The following is a 20032-nucleotide window of genomic DNA, read 5'->3' as shown; positions in this document are numbered from 1 at the left end:
TTTCAAATTATTGTTCATATCCTACATTTGCATTACAACTATTAATATAAACGAACACACAACTAGTACTGATGAACTATTTCAGCTATAGCATAACAATCTTCAAGTTTCATAAAAGGTTTTTTTTTTTTCAAATGATAGCATGCAAAGAAGCACATACATTCTATGATAACTACTCAAAACTTTTTCACCGAGATATGGAAGTAACTCATCTGCAGCAGTAAGAGGGTTAAGGGAGCAGGACAGGTACACATGTCAAAAGCACTTACAGAAAATGCAGAGACTGTATTTAAACTCTTCCGCAGGTGCAGAGCACAACAAGTTAACTCGTCTATAGCAGTTAAAGGGTTACTAGGGCCACTTTTGTTAACCTCTTTGTCACTAGGGCAGTTCAATGAGCACTTATGTTTGAAGACAAACGTAATTGATAATGCTATTTTCGATACTTTTGTAGAGGAGTTTGAATATGGTAGCCACATCAGTAAGCAGTGATGTGTGACTTTTGTCGAGATGCAAAAGGTGCCAATCTTCAGTGATTTGTTTTTATTCTTTGGATGGGAAAATACGAAGAAAGAAAAGAAAAAGTGGATGGTGTTTACAGCGACCCTTTATATCAATGACAACAGTTACATATTGGTTGAACAGACTTAAATTTGACAAGACTCTGTTTTTAATTATGAATGCCCAGAATGTATGGTGGATGCAGTTACAGAAGAAATTATTGAAAAAGCCCACTCTGACCATAAAATGAAACTGTATAAAGAAGAAGAGGCCACAGGTGTGTCAACAGTAATGGCAATTAATATTTTATATTGTAAACAGACAATGAAAACATTGTCATGACAATGGGTGCTGCAATTGGTGCAGTTTTCAACGTTGAAGACCTGTCTGGAGCAATTAAAGTAAGATTCAACCCACATTTTACGTTCAGTTGCCACCACTGATGAGATATGCCTTCACCATCATACCCCAAAAACCAAGCAACACTCAAAATAAGGGTTGCTTCCACCTCAAACAAGGATAAGAAGGTTCCATTGGTCAGAAAAGTTTGGTGACCATTTCATGCAAACTGCATCACACTTAGTAAAACAAAAAATATCAATGAATTATATTACAATAAAGCATCAGACCACTTCAACAACAACAACAACAACAACAACAACAACAACAAAAATGAAGAAAATACGGCCATATTTGATGAAGCATAATTTCCTGTTTCACCTTGACAATGTGCTAGCTCATTCATCTGGTGCGACTGGCACAAAACTGCTGGAAATGGATTATGAATTATAGCTACAGCCCTTGTGTTCACTCAATATGGCTCTACAGTAATTCTTCTTCTTCCTAAACCCGAAGAAATTGCTTGTAGGTATGAAAACTCTGCTTAAATTAAGAGACTATTTTAGAGAGCTTGACAGTTTTCAGAAAGGTTGAAGGCTGGGACATTTAGAGAAAGTATATCCCTAAAATGAGACTGTATAACAATATAACTTTTTTATAAGAAAAAAATGCTTCTTAGCTTGCCGTACTTATGGAACAGGCTTCATACAAAGTAGAATGTAACTGTTTTTAAGAAATAATCTTATTTTGTCTAGATCATTTCTCAGTTTCATTCACTGATGTATGATATATGATATAAGATGCTTGAGAGGAACAGATCATTGCAGTTAATATGGTAAGATTATGTTGTCCTTCATGCTGATACCATTAAGTTAAGCGTGTAGTATTGAGGATAAGTTCCCTGAGAAAGCCAACCAGCTGAAGTCATTCTGGCTTCAAATTTATTTCGATCTGGCTTCAAATTTATTTCGATCTAATGAGAGTTTTCTACCATAGGCATAATTTGCTAATAACCTAATGTAACTCTTTACAATTGATCTATAATTCCCTCAAAGATTCTGCCACCTGACCTCCTTGTATGCCTTCGTCGTGTTGAGGAACGCAGCATTGGCTAGGTCTGGTGGGATTCCATAGAAAGTCATCTTTATAATTTCTAGACCTTGTACCGAATTTATAAGTGAGCATCAGGTGAACTATGCATGCCTTTGGGAACACACTACATTTAAGTACATACTCCACAAGTAATCACAGAGTACATGGGGGAGGGTATTTGGCACCATCAACAGCTACTTCTCACACACAAAATGAAGGAATATCCTCACAATGAAGACAGAATAATCTTCATCAGCACACAGAAACAGTTGTACTATAAGCCCAATGGTAGTTTCTCTCAATACATCCAAAACCAATAAACACTGTAAACAGACCTTAACGGCAGCTGCATGTTTCCGTGCGGCGATCTCCTGCTCCCCTCGGAGATCATTGCACTGTTGTTCCAGCTTTTGAGTATACGCAGTGCGCTCGGCCAAGGCTCTCGCCAGTAGCTCTGCTTCATTCTGTCTTGCGGATCTCTCAGATTCCAGATCTGCTGCAGAAGCTGAAAGGCGCTGCTGTAATTCCGAATTCTGACGCGCTAAACGAGCTGCTTCTAACTCCAGCTCCCGAGCCTGTAGTAAGAAAAAGGGCCATATAATAAATGAGAAAATTTAAAATATAAGAGGTTGGGAGGGGGGGGGGGGGGGAGGGTGCTGGACAACGGGGTGTAAGCAATACATTCACAGCACACACCGGAATACAACAGAAAGAAGTGGGAAAAGAGATGAAAGATCACAGATCATGGAAAGATCAATTTAAACAAAAGAGTTTATAGGAGGAATTTATATTTTTGTTTAGTTTCATTTTCATTAAATTTACGTCTACATATAAACTCTGCAAGCCACCAAAAACATGTGGCAGAGGGCACCCTGTACCACTATTAGTGATTTCCTTTCCTATTCCTCTCGCAGATACAGCAAGGGGAAAATGAATCCTTAAGAGCCCTAATTTCTCTTCTCTTATCTTTGTTGTCCTTACATGAAATGTATGTTACCAGCAGCAGAATCATCCTGCTGTCAGCTTCAAATGTCGGTTCTCCAGATTTTCTCAATAGTTTTCCTCAAAAAGAATGTTACCCTCCCTCCAGGGATTCCCATTTGAGTTTCCAAAGCATTAAGTGTGTGTCTTGGTCACCTAATATAAAAACGGTGGGTACGAACCAGAACTTTTACAGGCAGGAACATTGGTAAGCATCTGTCATTTATGACTTTTGACACACACACACACACACACACACACACACACACACACACACACACACACACACACACTTACGCACACACAACCAAATTTAAAATCAAGTCCATTCCATAACACAAAAGTTGTAGTCATAAATAAATAGCTTCCATTAAATTTTCAACACAGGTAGCAAATAATGTAATTTTACTAACTGTGTGTATACAGTATAATACAAAGAATGCATGAATGAACATGTAGGTGATCTGGGAGTGTGGCCGGCCGGAGTGGCCGGGCGGTTCTAGGCGCTATAGTCTGGAACCATGCGACCGCTACGGTCGCAGGTTCGAATCCTGCCTCAGGCATGGATGTGTGTGATGTCCTTAGGTTAGTTAGGTTTAAGTAGTTCTAAGTTCTGGGGGACAGTTGACCTCAGCAGTTAAGTCCCATAGTGCTCCGAGCCATTCGATCTGGGAGTTTATAGGGTGCAGCAGCAGCTCTAGGCTGACTCACCACAAAGTTGAACTGATTTTGGATGACAAATATGGGTATGTCATTCCATACAGCTTCGATGTATGGGGTGTTCAGCAGTTGCTGTCTTCACTGTGAAATATTACTGTATCTCATTGCTACCCATCAGAACCCCTCAGAGAACATTAAAGATAAACACCAGTCCTAATTGTCCAATTGTGAAGTGACCTGTTTCCAAATTACATACAAAAATAGCCACTATTTCAGTATACATATAATTCAAAAATGATGCTTTGCTGAAACCATATGAATAAAAGCCACCGTGTGTATTTTGAATGTGCCAAAAGCATTTAACATTGTTTTTATGTGAGAAACACAATATAAATGTGAAATTAATACTGTAACTAATCGAAATAAATAGAGCAGATGGTCAGGATGTACCAGTAAACCTATCATTATAAAATTACTACAGCAAATTTAATAGAACATATAAATAAAGCACGTTAATTGAATCTCCGATATATGTTAGCACTCAAATTCAGGCACTAGTTGATTTGTTATAAACAAATTTAGAAATGTAATTGTTACCTGTAACATAATTGGTCAGAAAATGTTATGTTAACTCATAACTAAGTTGAAAATAGGTTCACCTTGTTCAGCACTGAGACTGTAAATTTTTAGCAATGTGTAGCTCATATTCGGTTTAACTTTTAACTGTGATTTTACATAAAATTGTGATTTTCATTGTATGTAATTGTTAACAGAAATATACACAGAGGCCACGCAGGCCCCTTGGGGGCACTCGTTTTTTGGCTAGGGTTGTGAGCAAATGCATTGTAGGCTCACTCTCTTGTTGATTGTTGTTAACTCTGTGTCATTTGATGTCAACTTTGGGTACATGTGATGTATCCGGTACAGTTCACCAGGCTCGGACACCAGAGTCCTGGAAATATATTGGTATTAAAATTGCACTGTACCTTGGAATTTATTTGGGAGTCTTCCGCAATCCTTTTCATAGGCTGCACAGCGAGGAGACATGAATCCAGGAATTTTACAAAACCCCGAAAACTAAACAACTCTCAATGTTGGTAGAATTGATGTGAAAACAACAGCGCATCAACTGGGCATTTCACTCAAAACATTTGCAATGCAGAGGTGGGAAAATATAAACATCTCAACATGGTGGAGGAGCTGGGGTCAAGTGGAAGACTGTGCAGAGGACGACTCTGCAAGAATTCCATGTACAAGAGACAGGAACCATAATCTTGTATGATGCAGACTGCGCCACGGACGTTGCCAGGAGCAAAAGTGAAATTCTGGAATGACATTGCAAATGAATCAGATAAGTACCCCTTTTAATTGTTTTTATTTCAGTCACAGACAGTGTCCTACAATTTTCTGTTTCTGTGTGTGACAATTTCACCTGATAGGCAAGAAAGTGTTTCATCTAGTGTTTATCCACTTTGATCAAAATGAGTGAAACTCAATTAAATCGAATAGGCATGACCACGCGGTCAGGCCGTCAATTTCATGCTTCAACTCCAAATGTACACTTAAACAGTGAAGCAAATTCCGCAAGCAGTAGTTGTTCGCCTTTTCATGGTTTTTCGGGGGCAAATCAGCAACCAAATTTAATTGCTCAGATATCTCAATTGTTAAGTAATAAACTAGAACAATTGGTAACTCAAAATAACCAATTACGTAGCAACATTAAAGAGGTCACAGACAAGCTGGACCAAAATTTGAAATCATTGAGAGAAGAAATCAATGCAACAAATAACAAAGTACAAATCGTTGCATGTGACACAGAAAGGGTAGAAAGCAAAGTTGACTGTTTGGAGGCTTTCACAATCTCCGAATTTAGAGAAACAAACAAAAGCATTGAATTAGTTAACGAACGTGTCAAAAACACTTATAGTCATTTTAAATGAAGTAGTGAACCGAAAAGACGAGTTAAAAATGCTGCAGGAACTCTTTCTTTCAGAAAAAGAATTGCTAGGGGAAAGATTGAAATTAAATTCTGAAGTTGTTTCTGATAAGATATCTCATATTGACGAGAAAGTAGAAAGGGTAACAATAGAACTGCAAACAGTCGGCTCTGAAGTTTCAAAACTGCAAAATAATATAATGTCCAATTTTGATTCAAACCAGATGTTTGTGCATAGTTGTAACAATGTTAGTTTAAAATGTTACCCAGGTGATGAGAAATTGCATCCAGTTGACTTTGTGCATCAGTGCAAAGACAGTTTCCAACCTAACATGCCAGAGTCTGCTAAAGTTAAATTTGCGAAACGTTTTTTGGATGGTGAAGCCCTTACATGGGCGAACCATAACATTGATACAAATACTACGTCTTTTGCCGATTTTGAACGCCAATTCTTGACAAAGTTTTGGTCGCAAAACAAACAGGCGAGAATAAAATCCGAATTTCTTAACGGTAGCAAATATCACACAGGTCTTGCAATTAGCATGTGAGAATTTTGTGAAAAACAATTAGGGACACTGTCACATTTGAGCAAACCTTTGGATGAACTGATACAGATTGACGCACTGAAGCGGTGCCTACCGCACCGTTTTCAGTGGGGACTTGTATATGGAGCAGATGATAGTGTCGACGAATTTTTACGTTATGTAGACAAAATTGACTGTGCATGGCAGAATGACGACAGACAGTACAATCAAAACCTCAGAAACACTCAAAATAGGAATGGGGGATCACCAAAATATAATGGACACAGAAATAATAACTGGCATGGTAACCAAAACAGTAGTTACAACAGACACGAAAACCATCAAGAACAGAGAAACAGTAACCAGCTTCACAACAGCAATTCCAACCAGGGAAACAGGTAACCACCTCGTTGGGAGCCTGTCAATTTGAGTTGAATAGTCATGGCACAAACCAGGCAAATAGGAGGTTAAAAGGACAGAAATGTAAAAGCAATCATAAATGTAATGTAAATAGGGACTATTACTTAGATGATACTAGTTATAAGCAAAACTTTTTGGATCACATGTTGAGTGAATTGAATAATGCACATACTCAAGCAGGACCACAGTTTGAACTTAATGAACATGACTTAGCATTAATTGATGACACATTAACACCTGATGTAGACAGAACTTATGATATGTATGGTATCACTAGCTTGTTTTCTGATGAAGGTAAGGATAATGAGGCATCTATATCAGTAGAAATTTGTAGCCAAAATGAGGAAATAACATCTGACTCCGATAATGAAACAGGTAGCGATTTCAGTAGTGTAACTTCAGATTTTGAACACTTTGTAGTTAAGGCAGACGTGCATGCAGAGGCATCACCCACAGATTATTTTTATGATGATTTTGGTAAAGATAGTGTTGTGAAGGATGATGCATTTGATGATATATGTACACAAGAGGAATTGGATGGAATTATGTATGCTGAAGTTATTGATAATGGTGTTGCAGCTGAAAGTAACTCTGAATTTCGAAATTGGTTCATGTGAAGATATTAAGAGTGCAAACAATGTATTGGTAACAATTTGTATAAAAGAGATCCTAAGTAAATCTACTAATAAGAAGGAACAAGCTAAGTTGATAGGTGAGAAGATTTTGGAATCTATTATCAGTGAAAATGAAGTTTGTTTAGAAAATAATAAGGAAAGTGAAGTCATCAAATCAGATCCATCCATGAAAGATAATTTTAAGTCTAGTGCAAGTAAGGAATCTGTTTCATGTGTATTTGATGCCAGTCATAATGACACTCAATCTTATGTTGATTCTGACATTGAAACCTGTAGTGAAGAAGTATGTAACAACATAGATACAACTGAATTAGAAAGTGACTTGCTGGCAGATAATGTGAATAGTGACCCAAATATTACCTTAGGTAGCCCTTACGTAGAAATAAACATTAACAATTGGTCAGGACTGTTTGATTGACACTGGCAGTCCCATTAGTAGTATCTCAGACAAGTTGAGGAACAGGATAAAAGACACTGAAAGTTACATCGAATTTCCCATCACAGGTGTACGGATTAAAGGTGCCACTGGCAAGTTTAGTAAGTTAATAAATAAACAAGCTTTAATTACAGATTCTGTTGGCAACACTAATTTTGAACATGGTTGTTTAGTTATTCCAGATCTCAATGAGCAAATGATTTTAGGGATGGACTGGATAGTTAAAGCAAACGTGAGTTTTGATTGGCAAAATTCAGAACTGCTGTTCACTGAACCAAAGGCCAATATTCAAGGAAAAGCAGTGATCCAGTTAAAATCAAGTACAAACAGTAGTAACCATATTAGGGAAATAATTTATCCAGAGTGTAGCCATTACATGGAGGAAGAGGAAACCAGGGATCACAATAACCAGAATTTAGTTGTTGATAGTTACTCCCTAACCATATCAGAAAAGGTAAAAGAAGCAAATGACTTGACTGAGTCTGAAAAGCAGGAATTAGAAAATTTTCTCTGGGAAAACAGTAACATTTTTAGTGATCAACATGGCAGGGTCAAAGATTATGAATCCATGGAGGAACTCTTGTACAAATTCAATGATACAAAATATTTTTCTAGCCTGGATTTGACCTCAGGGTTTCATCAAATCACATTAGCACAGGATTCAAGGCAGTACACAGCCTTTTTATATAATGGTCAATGTTTTCATTATTGTGTTGTTCTGTTTGGGCTGAATGTGTCTGTAGCTGAGTTTATTCGAGCTTTGGATCATGTGATTGGAAGTGAACTACTATCTAAACTAATTATTTACGTGGATGATATATTAATAACCAGCAAAACTTGGGAGGAACACCTTGATACTTTGTACAAATTAGCCAATAAGTTCAGGCAAAGCAGTATGACCCTTAAATTAAGTAGAAGCAAATTTGGAGTACCAGACTTGAAGTTTTTAGGCCATATAATTAACAGGGAACGCATTTTACCTGACAGTGATAAAATTTCTGTAATTGTCCAGTTTCCAAGTCCAAAGAACAAGAAACAGCTGTCATTTTATGGTCTATGTAATTTTTATCGTAAGTATGTCAGCACCCAAGCTTTAAATGCACCGTGTTTTAGAGAGCTATTAAAAAAGAATACCATATGGGAATGGACAGATCAGTGTCAAGCAGCATTCGATGAGCTCAAACAACAACTAAATAATAGTCAATTACTCCACAGACCTGACCTTTCACTACCATTTTGCCTAATGACAGATAGTTCAGATTACGGATTGGATGTACATTTGTTTCAACAGAAGGAAATTGATGGAAAAACAGAACATCTTTCAATCAGTTTTGCCAGCCAAGGTCCGCAGAAACATGAACGTAATTACACAGTGACTGAGAAGGAACTACTTGCCATTATATGGGGTTTCACTAAATACAGGAACTATCTAGCAGGCCATAAAGTCATAATTTTCACAGATCACAAAGCTCTATGTTATATTCAAGACTGTAAACTTTTCAATACTAGATTAACCAGGTGGGCCATATTTTTGCAACAATTTGATTATAGCATTCAGTATATAAAAGGGGATCAGAATATAATTGCTGATGCTTTGTCTAGATTACCTGTGGGGGTGGTCAGGAAGAAGAACTATTGGATAACAAAGTGTTTAAAATAATGTACATGGGAGGAATTAAGGGTGAAAAGGAAATTACTAACATTTGCAGTCAGCTTAGGAGAAACCAGAACCAGGATGATGATTTGAAACTTGTGAAAAGCCTTATTGGTAAAAAGGGTTATGAAAAGGTTGGCATGTATTATCAAAACTTTAAAGGTATTTTATTCAGGAGACTATAACACTGACTCCGGTATCTGGAAGATTTGTTGGCCTATACAATGTGTTGACGTTTTAATTAAGTACACACATGAGAGCTATGGGCACTGTGGAATCATGAAATGCACTAACAAACTTAAGGAAAATGTCTATTTTAATAATATGTTTAGAAGAGTAAGACAGGTTATACAAAAATGTGATCGGCGTCAAAGAGTAAAAGTCACAAATCAGAAATACCAAGGTTATTTACAAAGTATTGTGCCAAAAGGCAAATTGGAACTGATAGGAATTGATTTGTTTAGTCAATTGCCGAGAACTAAAGAGGGTTATACATATTTGTTTGTAGTTGTTGACTTATTCACTAAACTAGTAAAATTGTATCCACTAAAGAAGGCAACAAGCAAGAAAATTTTAAACTTTTTCTGTAATGATTACTTCACACAGATTGGAAAACCATAAGCCATACTTTCAGACAATGGGAGCCAATTTACATCTAACATTTGGAAAGATTTAATGAAAGATGAAGACATTAAGCACATTCTTATTTCCGTTTCATCTCTGTCTTGTAACCCAACTGAGCGCTATACGTGTGAAATAGGCAGGCTTTGTAGAACTTACTGCTCTAAAGATCATACAAATTGGTCAAGTTACATACGTGATTTTGAAGATGTTTTGAACACCTTACAACATACAACTGGCTTTACACCTTATGAAGTCCATTTTAACAAACACCCACCAAACATCTTGTATGAATTGATCAATTTCCCTGTCTGTAATGAACTAACACCGGATGAGAGAATGGAAATAGTAAAGAAAAATATTGAAACACACTGTGCCAAGAGAAAGCTTAAACATGATTCAAAAGGAAAGTTTACACAGTATAGTGTAGGTGATTTAGTCTTAACCAAAAGTTATGAGAAATCCAAGGCAATCAATAGAGAGATCAGAAATTTTTCGATATTTACATTGGTCCATTTGAAGTTTATGAGAAACCACATCCAAACGCCTACCGCCTTATCTATCCCAAATCAAAAAAGCTACTTGGTTCAAGAAATGTCACTCAGTTGAAACCTTATGTTCAATAATTGCAATCCCTCAGGGAGGTACACAATCTTTGAGTAATATGCGTGTGGCTTATGCAAGATGCCCCAGCTAATGTGACATTTTCTTCTCGAAAACACTGTTGCCACATTCTACGATACCTTTCTGACACACAAACTTCCAACAATACATACGTTAATTTTTTGTACCTATGTTTGCTTATATTTGTTATGTAAGATATTTTCATGTGATTTAATTTGTAGTATAAGATACATTTTGTTTTGACTGAGCAATCTGCATCATCCCCCCCATGAACCATGGACCTTGCCGTTGGTGGGGATGCTTGCGTGCCTCAGCGATACAGATAGCCGTACCGTAGGCACAACCACAACGGAGGGGTATCTGTTGAGAGGCCAGACAAACGTGTGGTTCCCGAAGAGGGGCAGCAGCCTTTTCAGTAGTTGCAAGGGCAACAGTCTGGATGACTGACTGATTTGGCCTTGTAACAATAACCAAAACGGCCTTGCTGTGCTGGGACTGCGAACGGCTGAAAGCAAGGGGAAACTAAGGCTGTAATTTTTCCCGAGGGCATGCAGCTTTACTGTATGATTAAATGATGATGGCGTCCTCTTGGGTAAAATATTCCGGAGGTAAAATAGTCCCCCATTCGGATCTCCGGGCGGGGACTACTCAAGAGGACGTCGTTATCAGGAGAAAGAAAACTGGCGTTCTACGGATTGGAGCGTGGAATGTCAGATCCCTTAATCGGACAGGTAGGTTAGAAAATTTAAAAAGGGAAATGGATAGGTTAAAGTTAGATATAGTGGGAATTAGTGAAATTCGGTGGCAGGAGGAACAAGACTTCTGGTCAGGTGACTACAGGGTTATAAACACAAAATCAAATAGGGGTAATGCAGGAGTAGGTTTAATAATGAATAGGAAAATAGGAATGCGGGTAAGCTACTACAAACAGCATAGTGAACGCATTATTGTGGCCAAGATAGATACGAAGCCCACACCTACTACAGTAGTACAAGTTTATATGCCAACTAGCTCTGCAGATGACGAAGAAATTGAAGAAATGTATGATGAAATAAAAGAAATTATTCAGATAGTGAAGGGAGACGAAAATTTAATAGTCATGGGTGACTGGAATTCGAGTGTAGGAAAAGGGAGAGAAGGAAACGTAGTAGGTGAATATGGATTGGTGCTAAGAAATGAAAGAGGAAGCCGCCTGGTAGAATTTTGCAAAGAGCACAACTTAATCATAGCTAACACTTGGTTTAAGAATCCTGAAAGAAGGTTGTATACATGGAAGAACCCTGGAGATACTAAAAGGTATCAGATAGATTATATAATGGTAAGACAGAGATTTAGGAACCAGGTTTTAAATTGTAAGACATTTCCAGGGGCAGATGTGGACTCTCACCACAATCTATTGGTTACGAACTGTAGATTAAAACTGAAGAAAGTACAAAAAGGTGGGAATTTAAGGAGATGGGACCTGGATAAACTGAAAGAACCAGAAGTTGTACAGACTTTCAGGGAGAGCATAAGGGCACAATTGACAGGAATGGGGGAAAGAAATACAGTAGAAGAAGAATGGGTAGCTTTGAGGGATGAAGTAGTGAAGGCAGCAGAGGATCAAGTAGGCAAAAAGACGAGGGCTAGTAGAAATCCTTGGGTAACAGAAGAAATATTGAATTTAATTAATGAAAGGAGAAAATACAAAAATGCAGTAAATGAAGCAGGCAAACAGGAATACAAACGTCTCAAAAATGAGATGGACAGGAAGTGCAAAATGGCTAAGCAGGGATGGCTAGAGGACAAATGTAAGGATGCAGAGGCTTATCTCACTAGGGGTAAGATAGATACGGCCTACAGGAAAATTAAAGAGACCTTTGGAGAGAAGAGAACCACTTGTATGAACATCAAGAGCTCAGATGGAAACACAGTTCTAAGCAAAGAAGGGAAACCAGAAAGGTGGAAGGAGTATATAGAGGGTCTATACAAGGGCGATGTACTTGAGGACAATATTATGGAAATAGAAGAGGATGTAGATGAAGATGAAATGGGAGATACGATATTGCGTGAAGAGTTTGACAGAGCACTGAAAGACCTGAGTCGAAAGAAGGCCCCGGGAGAAGACAACATTCCATTGCAACTACTGACGGCCTTGGGAGAGCCAGTCCTGACAAAACTCTACCATCTGGTGAGCAAGATGTATGAGACAGGCGAAATACCCTCAGACTTCAAGAAGAAAATAATAATTGCAATCCCAAAGAAAGCAGGTGTTGACAGACGTGAAAATTACCGAACCATCAGTTTAATAAGTCACGGCTGCAAAATACTAACGCGAATTCTTTACAGACAAATGGAAAAACTAGAAGAAGCCCACCTTGGAGAAGATCAGTTTGGATTCCGTAGAAATATTGGAACATGTGAGGCAATACTGACCCTACGACTTATCTTAGAAGCTAGATTAAGGAAAGGCAAACCTACGTTTCTAGCATTTGAAGACTTAGAGAAAGCTTTGACAATGTTGACTGGAATACTCTCCTTCAAATTCTGAAGGTGGCAGGGGTAAAATAAAGGGAGCGAAAGGCTATTTACAATTTGTATAGAAACCAAATGGCAGTTATAAGAATTGAGAGCCATGAAAGGGAAGCAGTGGTTGGGAAGGGAGGGAGACAGGGTTGTAGCCTCTCCCCGATGTTATTCAATCTGTATATTGAGCAAGCAGTGAAGGAAACAAAAGAAAAATTCGTAGTAGGTATTAAAATTCATGGAGAAGAAATAAAAACTTTGAGGTTCGCCGATGACATTGTAATTCTGTCAGAGACAGCAAAGGAGTTGGAAGAGCAGTTGAACGGAATGGATAGTGTCTTGAAAGGAGGATGTAAGATGAACATCAACAAAAGCAAAACGAGGATAATGGAATGTAGTCAAAATAAGTCAGGTGATGCTGAGGGTATTAGATTAGGAAATGAGACACTTAAAGTAGTAAAGGAGTTTTGCTATTTGGGGAGCAAAATAACTGATGATGGTCGAAGTTAGAGAGGATATAAAATGCAGACTGGGAATGGCAAGGAAAGCGTTTCTGAAGAAGAGAAATTTGTTAACATCGAGTATAGATTTAAGTGTCAGGAAGTCGTTTCTGAAAGTATTTGTATGGAGTGTAGCCATGTACGGAAGTGAAACATGGACGATAAATAGTTTGGACAAGAAGAGAATAGAAGCTTTCGAAATGTGGTGCTACAGAAGAATGCTGAAGATTAGATGGGTAGATCACATAACTAATGAAAAGTATTGAATAGGATTGGGGAGAAGAGAAGTTTGTGACACAACTTGACCAGAAGAAGGGATCGGTTGGTAGGACATGTTCTGAGGCATCAAGGGATCATCAATTTAGTATTGGAGGGCAGCGTGGAGGGTAAAAATCGTAGAGGGAGACCAAGAGATCAATACACTAAGCAGATTCAGAAGGATGTAGGTTGCAGTAGGTACTGGGAGATGAAGAAGCTTGCACAGGATAGAGTAGCATGGAGAACTGCATCAAACCAGTCTCAGGACTGAAGACCACAACAACAACATCTGCATCATCAGATGTACTGATTATTTGACATTTACATCCTACCGATTGTGACTATTACTGATATGTGAGGACTATGATTTGAACTTACGTTCCCAGGAAAAACCAATATGTATTTTCTAGTGAGAAACAGTTACACATCTTTACAGACAACAGACCATACTGTATTTATATCAGCTTATCCAGAAATGAAAGGTGAATTGTGTGAAGATACACTAAGATTATTAATACATACTTAAAGATTTTATGGTACATTTGTGCAGTTAAAAAGAACTATATACATATATTACTGTATCTCATTGCTACCTATCAGAACCCCTCGGAGAGCATTAAAGATAAACACCAGTCCTAATTGTCCAACTGTAAAGTGACCTGTTTCCAAATTACATACAAAAATAACCACTATTTCAGTATACATATAATTCGAAAATGATGCTTTGCTGAAACCATATGTGTAAAAGCCACCGTGTGTATTTTGAATGTGCCTAAAGCATTTAACATTGTTTTTATGTGAGAAACACAATATAAATGTGAAATTAATACTGTAACTAATCGAAATAAATAGAGCACATGGTCAGGATGTACTAGTAAACCTATCATTATAAAATTACTACAGCAAATTTAATAGAACATATAAATAAAGCACGTTAATTGAATCTCCGATATATGTTAGCACTCAAATTCAGGCACTAGTTGATTTGTTATAAACAAATTTAGAAATGTAATTGTTACCTGTAACATAATTGGTCAGAAAATGTTATGTTAACTCATAACTAAGTTGAAAATAGGTTCACCTTGTTCAGCACTGAGACTGTAAATTTTTAGCAATGTGTAGCTCATATTCGGTTTAACTTTTAACTGTGATTTTACATAAAATTGTGATTTTCATTGTATGTAATTGTTAACAGAAATATACACAGAGGCCACGCAGGCCCCTTGGGGGCACTCGTTTTTTGGCTAAGGTTGCGAGCAAATGTATTGTAGGCTCACTCGTTTGTTGATTATTGTGAACTCTGTGTCATTTGATGACAACTTTGGGTATATGTGATGTATCCGGTACAGTTCACCAGGCTCGGACACCAGAGTCCTGGAAATATACTGGTATTAAAATTGCACTGTACTTTGGAATTTATTTGGGAGTCTTCCGCAATCCCTTTCATAGGCTGCACAGCAACGAGTAATGAATCCAGGAATTTTTCAAAACCCCGAAAACTAAACAACTCTCAATGTTGGTAGAATTGACGTGAAAACAACAGCGCATTGACTGGGCATTTCACTCAAAACATTTGCAACGCGGAGGTGGGAAAATATAAACATCTCAACTGGTGTCACTTTTCTATGAAGAGGGCATCAAAATGTTGGTTTCCAGCTATGAAAAATGTCTGAACAATACTGGCAACTATGCAGAAAAATACTTTAAGAAATGCTGTTTCCTGTAAAAAAAAATTTGGTTTGAAAATATGTTTTTATGAGGGTTTTTTTCCAAAATGGTGCTTACTTTCTGGATATGCCTCATACATGGCAGAAAAATTGTCTCTACTACTTTATACTCTGTGCAACTTAAGCTCAGAAATGGGGTACATAGCTAAAAAACTTTTTGACAATCTATATGGAGAAATAAAACGTGTTTCAGACAACACAAATATTTTTAAAGCAAAAGATTAGTCTTAGGACAGTAATAAGTAACAAAATATATACGTAAGTTTGTATTAATGATATATTTTGTAACAAAGTCTATGACTATAATAATATATGGAACACAAAACTGATAAACGCGTCAGGAAGTCGCGGAATAAAATCACTGTAATAGTAAGATAATGTTCCATTCTTCAATTTCCTTTGGGTACAACAAAATTTTTTAACCCTGTACTACGATCAAGATTCTATACTAAAATATGCCCATAGAAGAGATCATACACTGGTTCATCTTTCTATCCTTACTTAAAAGTATACAACCATACCATTTACTGGCATTTCAACACGGGTTTCCTTGTTGCTCCAACCTCGTCTGCCTAGTTTGTTCCAGTGGCCTGTAATATATCCACACAGAACCCTCGAATACCATTGATACCTTCAACCTTTTACTCTCTTTAGCTGACTGAGGCAACCTTCGTTTCCAAAAACTAGGATTTTTGTCATTATTTGGCCATGCATACACCTCCTGTCATATGGTTAGATATAAGTCTTTACCCTTTAATTAACTGGGTTTGATTTTGGAGACCTCTTTCTTATTACAGTAAAGAGGCACAACAGTACCAAACAAATACTGAAGGTGGGGCTATCAGGAGAAATTGAAGTATGAAAGTTGCACGTAATTTAATTGAAAAGTCATGATTCATGAACACAATGTTATGAAACAATTTTGGAGACTGGCCACTTAGAAGAATATCAGGCCCAGGAAGCCAGCCACTTATGCTACTGTTTAAACTGTTACCGGCACCTATGTAATTGTTGTATCTTGAAGAGTAATACATACTAATACTCAAACTTTCTTCCTTTTTTATATAACTATACTTCCTGTCATCATCATTTTAAAATCTGTAATCTATTAAAGAACTAAAGTAAATATGAAAAATAAATCTTGGAGCTTGGTTTCAAGCTTCAAAATTTATTTTTCATATTTACTTTGGTTCTTTGATATATTACAAATTTTAAAATAATGATGACAGAAAGTACAGTTATCCTTAAAATAAAAAAAAGAAAACAAAAATGTGGGAGATATGTTACAGAGCAATTTCTTCCTTCTGATATTTCGAAATTTCTTGCTCATTCAACAAACTTTATGTACTTGTAGCAGAATTATAGCAAACTACAAAACCAATGACTACATGATGAAATTACACCAGCCTGATTTTACTGGCTCAGCCATTCATGACAGCAGCCGTTATGTTCACTAAGTTTCTTTCAAAATAATTCTAGAAACTGACACCAGAAGGCAGTACCAGTGAAAGGACAAGTAGTGAGATGTCCTTACATTGTTCTGATATGCAACTGAGTCGGTTTTGAGCAACAGATGGCTCGTGCATTGAGAAAATTGCTGCCCAATCTATGCCCAAGTGCAATCTTTTTAATACAAAGTTGTGCCGTGGACTAAGCTTGCACTTAGTCTACAAAGTGTTAACATCAGTTTGTAAATTGTGGGCAAGCAGCTGAGCCTGAAGAAACATCTGCATATGTGGAATATATTTTAAAAGAAGTAAGTTGTTCTTTACACCTCACAAAATTATACCACATTGTTTTTGTTGATTGACTGATTGAAGAATTAAACTAATCAATGTAGTTTCAACCAGCTGATCTAATTTCTAACATACACCTATCATTTACCCTGTAGCCATACATCACATTATAAGTACCAGTAATTGGGAATAAGGCTACAAATTATTGTTTGCTTTAAATATGTTACTTGATTTTAAGGTTTCAGTTTGTCCAGTGACTGTACCAGAGAACATGTTTTTCTGTTACACTTGAAATAAACTGATGTAAAGTGGCTTATACGAAAAGTCATTTCGCAAATGACTGCAAGATTAAATATTTAATCTCTAAACACACATTTCCCAAGTTGGTGCAAAACAAATATAGTGACTCTGGACAAAATCAAATGCTAAATGAAATCATGGATGACAATCCTAGCAACAACTTAATTCCAGTGTATGTGACATTTTACTTCTATTTGCTACACCGCGCTAGTAACAATGGCGCAGTTCTCTTGTTACCTAAACATGTCATTCGAAAGTCAATGTTAGTGATGGACTACTTGCAGACAGCAGCGCCTCATAATGAGTTTGTCCAAAACTGGACAATGATAGATGGATTCCAGATATTTTGGAAAGTCTATTCCAAGTACAGAGAAGCTCTCCAGGTAAACCAGCTAGCCTCTGGACATACTGTTGGCTTTCTGATGCTAATGCCCTTTCTCAGGACAATCTTAAGACTGGTTTTGACCTCAAGAAATTTTTCTTTACTAACACAGCTGACTCAACCAATCTACCAAGAAGTGACTGCAAAATTTCAACAGGCATTACGCTGAAGCTCTGATTTCTGAATTCTCACACAAAGTATATACCAAAGTAAGAAATTTTCTTATCTGGGGGGGGGGGGGGGCACAACAATGAGAAAAACTTATTCACTATCAGCAGTTTTCCCCAACTCGAAACCATTTCGACAGGGAGTCAGAGCTAGCTCGCTCTTTCTCAGTTCCTCAGCTTAAATCACTGGAAGAGGTACAATATGGTGAAGTAGGCAGAGCTCCAACATCTGATCCTCAACAGATTATACTTAATTTTTTACATGGTGAAATGCAGTACAGTAAAATAATCAGTATATACTTTTACTCCTTTGTCTGCCTGACAGGAATTAATCTTTTCTTTGTAGAAGAACAAGGGTATAGGCAGTCCACAATTCTGTGATAGTTCAATAATGGATTAGTGTCAAAATGCAAGCTACCACAGCATCTCTTTAATATTTTGATGGCATAAATGGACTAACTATCCACAATTAACATAAACTGATTACAATGTTGAAAATTAACACATTTAACACACGATAATATAAATTAACAGTTCTGCATAAGCTTTACTACAGTTATGAGGATCACAGCAACACACCTTAGCTTCTGTAGCTGAAAACTCTGACTGAAGACGTACATTCTTGTCAGTGAGACGCTGAGTGAAATCGAGCAGCTCTGCCTCCCGCTCGCGGCATGCCGTGGTGTCCTGCTGGAGCTCTTGGTTCGTCTGCCGTAGCCTCTCCACTTCCTCCTGGCTTGCAGATAGCCTCTCCTGCTCACTGACAACACCAGCATGTGACTCAGCTGTGGCATTAGCATTGTAATTACAAAACCTCGCGTATGATGTTTGGCTTCTCAGTATTTCTGCTTTATTTGGACTACGTAATACTTAGCAGCTGTGATACACAGCTCCTCGTAAAAAAAAAAAAAATTAAAAAAAAATTGCATGCATTGCTGACGCTAACTGTATGAATTTTAGAGTCATGAATAAAGGCAAAATATTATCCGAGTAAGTGAATTGTCAGCTGAGAATCTACAACATTCAGAGTAACTGTCATTCAAACCATGGAGCTTCTCTGTAGCACTGATATCTGATATGAACAATAACAAAAGCAGTCTAATCAAATGTGCGCATCTCTGCAGATTTGCCAAATCAAATCTGCGATAGCTAAGATTCAAAATGGTGCCGCTCCATCCTGTTGGATCCTCCTTGTTGTGCTGTCCACAAGGTGGCTGAGATGTTACTGCTTAAACCCATCTCAGTCTGCAGCTGCAGTTCTCCTAAGGTCATCAAGCGTCAGAGAGGTTTCCTCTGACAACGCACTAGCTGTTAAATTGGTTTCAAGCAGCTCGATCAAGTTCATGTCAGTAGATTCTGCAAGCCATTACATTCTATTGATTCCTGCATCCTGGAGGAAGGTTTTCACAAGGCAGGTGTAGTGTGCTTGAGCGTTATCATCTTCAAAGACTAACCCATCACTGAAATGTTGACTGTAGGACTGGAAATCATGTGGGAAGATACCATCCTAACACTGGACATCCCTCAAATTAGCAATGAGATGTATCTACCTGCCCAAAAAATGACATATCCACCTCCTTGCTGAATTCATGGAACTGTATGGCTGGTTGTGTCCACACTCTTCTACCACAATGATCAGGTGTCTAGACAAATCCTATCATTGTCAGTGAAGAGAATCGGAAGTCACTGATCCAAGTTTCATTCCAGGTGTTACCTTAACCATCTTCTTCAGGCACTATGGTACTGGGGGTTGGGGTGGGGGTTGCCTACTGTATTGAACATATTGAGATGGCTAAGTGGTATCTGGGTTGATACTGACCACCCAGCTGCCTCCAAAAGGCAGTGCACAATACTGTTGTATTCATCTAGCAGTACCTATAAGACATAATTTGTAGGTAGCGGGCATATTCTTGTGTTGATGTTCAAGTATGTTCACTGTGAGGCAAGTCAAAGTTTTTGCAACTGAATGTTTGAATGACATCACTGTCGAGTGTGCCGATCTGGTAGGCAACTTCCCGTGCTGAAAGCCATTCT

The 20032-nt window shown here is 37.7% G+C and overlaps 1 protein-coding gene across 1 annotated transcript in view; it reads right to left on the bottom strand.

Annotated features, from left to right (window-relative positions):
* Nucleotides 1-20032, bottom strand: part of LOC124802694 (coiled-coil domain-containing protein 186-like) — a 206559-nt gene that overhangs the window by 96176 nt on the left and 90351 nt on the right. The window contains exons 8-9 of the mRNA XM_047263635.1: nt 18578-18758; nt 2268-2507 (exon numbers count right to left, since the gene is read on the bottom strand). Of these exons, the coding sequence (XP_047119591.1) occupies nt 2268-2507; nt 18578-18758 (421 nt within the window). The remainder of the gene's footprint in view (nt 1-2267; nt 2508-18577; nt 18759-20032) is intronic.

The sequence above is a fragment of the Schistocerca piceifrons genome, chromosome 6 (assembly GCF_021461385.2).
Source record: "Schistocerca piceifrons isolate TAMUIC-IGC-003096 chromosome 6, iqSchPice1.1, whole genome shotgun sequence".
Taxonomy (NCBI): domain Eukaryota; kingdom Metazoa; phylum Arthropoda; class Insecta; order Orthoptera; family Acrididae; genus Schistocerca; species Schistocerca piceifrons.
The sequence above is the reverse complement of the archived record's forward strand: the minus strand, read 5'-3'. Positions and strand labels throughout refer to the sequence as shown.